The following is a 2923-nucleotide window of genomic DNA, read 5'->3' as shown; positions in this document are numbered from 1 at the left end:
ATCTATCTATCTATCTATCTATCTATCTATCTATCTATCTATCTATCCATCTATCTATCTATCTATCTATCTATCTATCTATCTATCTATCTATCTATCTATATCTATCCATCTATCTATCTATCTATCTATCTATCTATCTATCTATCTATCTATCTATCTATCTCTATCTATCCATCTCTCTCTATCTATCCATCTCTATCTATCTATCTATCTCAATCTCTCTCTCTCTATCCATATCTATCTATCTATCTAATATACAAGTAAGCAAATTTAAATTATATAGAGAAGTCAAGGCTAGTGAATTGTCTATTATAGCAAATTATCTTTTGCACCAAATGCCTGCTATCCAATTACATTTTTCAGAGGTCCAAACAATGTCCTGTTTAATAGAAGAGTTAATAGATCTTCTATGGGCCACTTACGTTGGTCAGTTTATCTTTGGATCTCTTTACCCAGAACTGAAAGCAGTCATTTCTAGGTAACCCATAAGAATCATTGCATAGCCATACAAGACTAAGAGTATAGAATGAGGGAGAAGGAAAAGATAGAGAGCATATCCAGTCTTATATAATTAAAAAAAGTGGTACCTAGAATGCCTCTTCTTACTCTAAAATTCTAGTATTCCCAACCCCAAATCTGATTAGGAAAATTAAATAATTATTTAATTTTGCTGAAATGGTTATAGTGATTTAAAAATAACAACTGAACTTTTTAAGCCTTCTGCAAGAAAAAAGTTCTTTTAGAACAGGAGCCTTTATCCCTTTTTGGCCAGGGTTATAGACCCCTCTAGCTATCTGGTAAAGCCTATGGACTTCTGTCTCTGAATAATATTTTTAAGTGCATAAAATAAAATATGTTGGATTAGAAACAAAGCTAATTATATTGAAATGAAGATGAATTTTTTTTACCTAAGTTCATAAAAACCCTGAAATATTTGGGGGCTCTTGGATAAGAACTCCTGCTTTTAGCAGCAATGCTGCTACTCCTCTGGTTTACTTGGAATCAAATGGGGAAGAAGAAACTCACTGAACATCTGGGTCACTAATTAGAGAAAGGGCCCTTATCTGTCCATTGCTGACTGCTTTGGGTGTGACTATTTGTGAAGAGGACGAGACATTTCACATCCTTTGGGATGTTATATTTTGGAAGTCCATCTTACCATCAAGTCTGTATATTCAGCTAATTTTGTGTCATCAAAAGTCTTGTTTGCTTTCTCCAGCAAGTCCTTTAGAAAGTTCTGTTAAGAAAAAAGAGACCCAGATAAAGCAAGCCAATAATGAACACCCTACATGTCAATATTTCTGAAAGTTGAACACAATTGATCTAGGATGGAGGTGGAAGGACAGGTGAAGAACCAAAGGAATAGGGAAACATTTCATAGCTTGAGACTAACTCATTCTGGTGGTTTTTTTTTTTTTTAATTTCATTATAAACTCTCCTAGCTGAATGGAGTTCAAGATTTGCCTTATGCTATAGCATGGGAATTACTGTGGAAATAGTGGAATGAGGATTGATTCTTGAGGTGGAGGACTTGTGTTCAAATTCCACTTTGGTGCTACCTGTGAGACCTTGGAAAAATCACTCTACATTTTATGTCCTCATCCTTATTTGTAAAATGGAGAAGATATCATTTTAGATCCCTTCCAGTCATATATTTACAATTTTATAAAATCAAGAACAATTAGTATTCTTATGTTTTCCTATTTTCTCTGAATAATTTTTACTTCAATGAAATCGGAATTTTATTTTAATTTTATTTTGAAAGTCTGAGGGGGGAATATTTTTTGAACTAGTCTAATGATAACTAGAGTGCTATATAATAGTGAGAGTTCCATAAATATTTGTATTTCTCTCCTGAATGAGACACAGGAACGACTCAGTGCCATAGTTGAATACCTTTTTTTTTTTGGTCTGAGGGAACAATTATTAATACTTACAAGAAACAGCAGATATAAACAGACACCCCCAGATTTATCTACATTTAGCTAATTCTACAAAGACCTGGAGTTGCAAGGACAATTCCCCATGAACTCAAACCAGCCAATTTATAATTGCCCTCACCCAAGGGCCACCTCTGCTTGAATATCACCACCTCACTTACTACCAGGATAATGGCAAATTTCACAAGAGATAAAGTCAGGTTAGACTGACACAAGCTCCTGCCTGGCAGTAGCATAGAGCAGAATGTGCAACAGAATTCATTACACATGAGGCAGCTTTATGCTTGGAGGATATGTGAATCGTAATCAAATAGATATTAATGTGGGGAAGATGAAAGAACATGATTATTAAATTGGCAATTGGAGTGAGGAAGTATCTATTTTTTTGAAAGTGGGATATGAAGGCTTTATAGAAGCTTGCCATAGTCACGACAAGGCAAGTATTTAAAGATATAATGTTTCCATTCCCTTTAATGATGTTTATTCCCAGGATCTTAACTTTATTTCTTGAAAACTAATGAATCAATGACAAATGTAGGTGAAATGAGCATTTATTGTGCCTGTAGATGAGGGTTTCAGTTGTCCTATGCATTTATGGAATTCCTTGCTGCCCTCAAAAACTCCCTGATTTTGTTGGTTATCCTGATTTTATCCTGTCAGGGCAGAAAGCCACGTCACCTAGTTTCAGAAGTTTATTCTTATCTTAAAATTCCACTTCAGAAACCAACTGAGGCATGAAAAGCTCAAAGGTGTCTGCTGGAAATAAATTTGTATTTTGCTCAGTGGAGCTTTGGTGCAAGATTAATTGGGTTAAGGAGTCTCATTAGAGCTGATATAGTTGTCCCAAGAATAGCCTGGGAGAAAACTTGTGACACTTAGCAAAATATAGAGATAGATAAAGCCCTGGCAATTGCAGAACTTAAAATGAGCTTTCTAGAGATATTCTCTCTCTCTCTCTCTCTCTCTCTCTCTCTCTCTCT

General features: G+C 35.0%; 2 protein-coding genes across 2 annotated transcripts in view; both read right to left on the bottom strand.

The window, feature by feature from the left end:
- The window catches only part of NBN (nibrin), a 267933-nt gene that overhangs the window by 132378 nt on the left and 132632 nt on the right, over nt 1-2923 (bottom strand). The window lies entirely within an intron of this gene.
- The window catches only part of CALB1 (calbindin 1), a 40159-nt gene that overhangs the window by 6977 nt on the left and 30259 nt on the right, over nt 1-2923 (bottom strand). The window contains exon 6 of the mRNA XM_069086680.1: nt 1163-1240. Coding sequence (XP_068942781.1) covers nt 1163-1240 — 78 coding nt within the window. The remainder of the gene's footprint in view (nt 1-1162; nt 1241-2923) is intronic.

The sequence above is a fragment of the Petaurus breviceps genome, unplaced genomic scaffold (assembly GCF_028583685.1).
Source record: "Petaurus breviceps papuanus isolate PSGF00001 unplaced genomic scaffold, PetGlider_PUasm1.0 179, whole genome shotgun sequence".
In the NCBI taxonomy this organism is placed as follows: domain Eukaryota; kingdom Metazoa; phylum Chordata; class Mammalia; order Diprotodontia; family Petauridae; genus Petaurus; species Petaurus breviceps.
The sequence above is the reverse complement of the archived record's forward strand: the minus strand, read 5'-3'. Positions and strand labels throughout refer to the sequence as shown.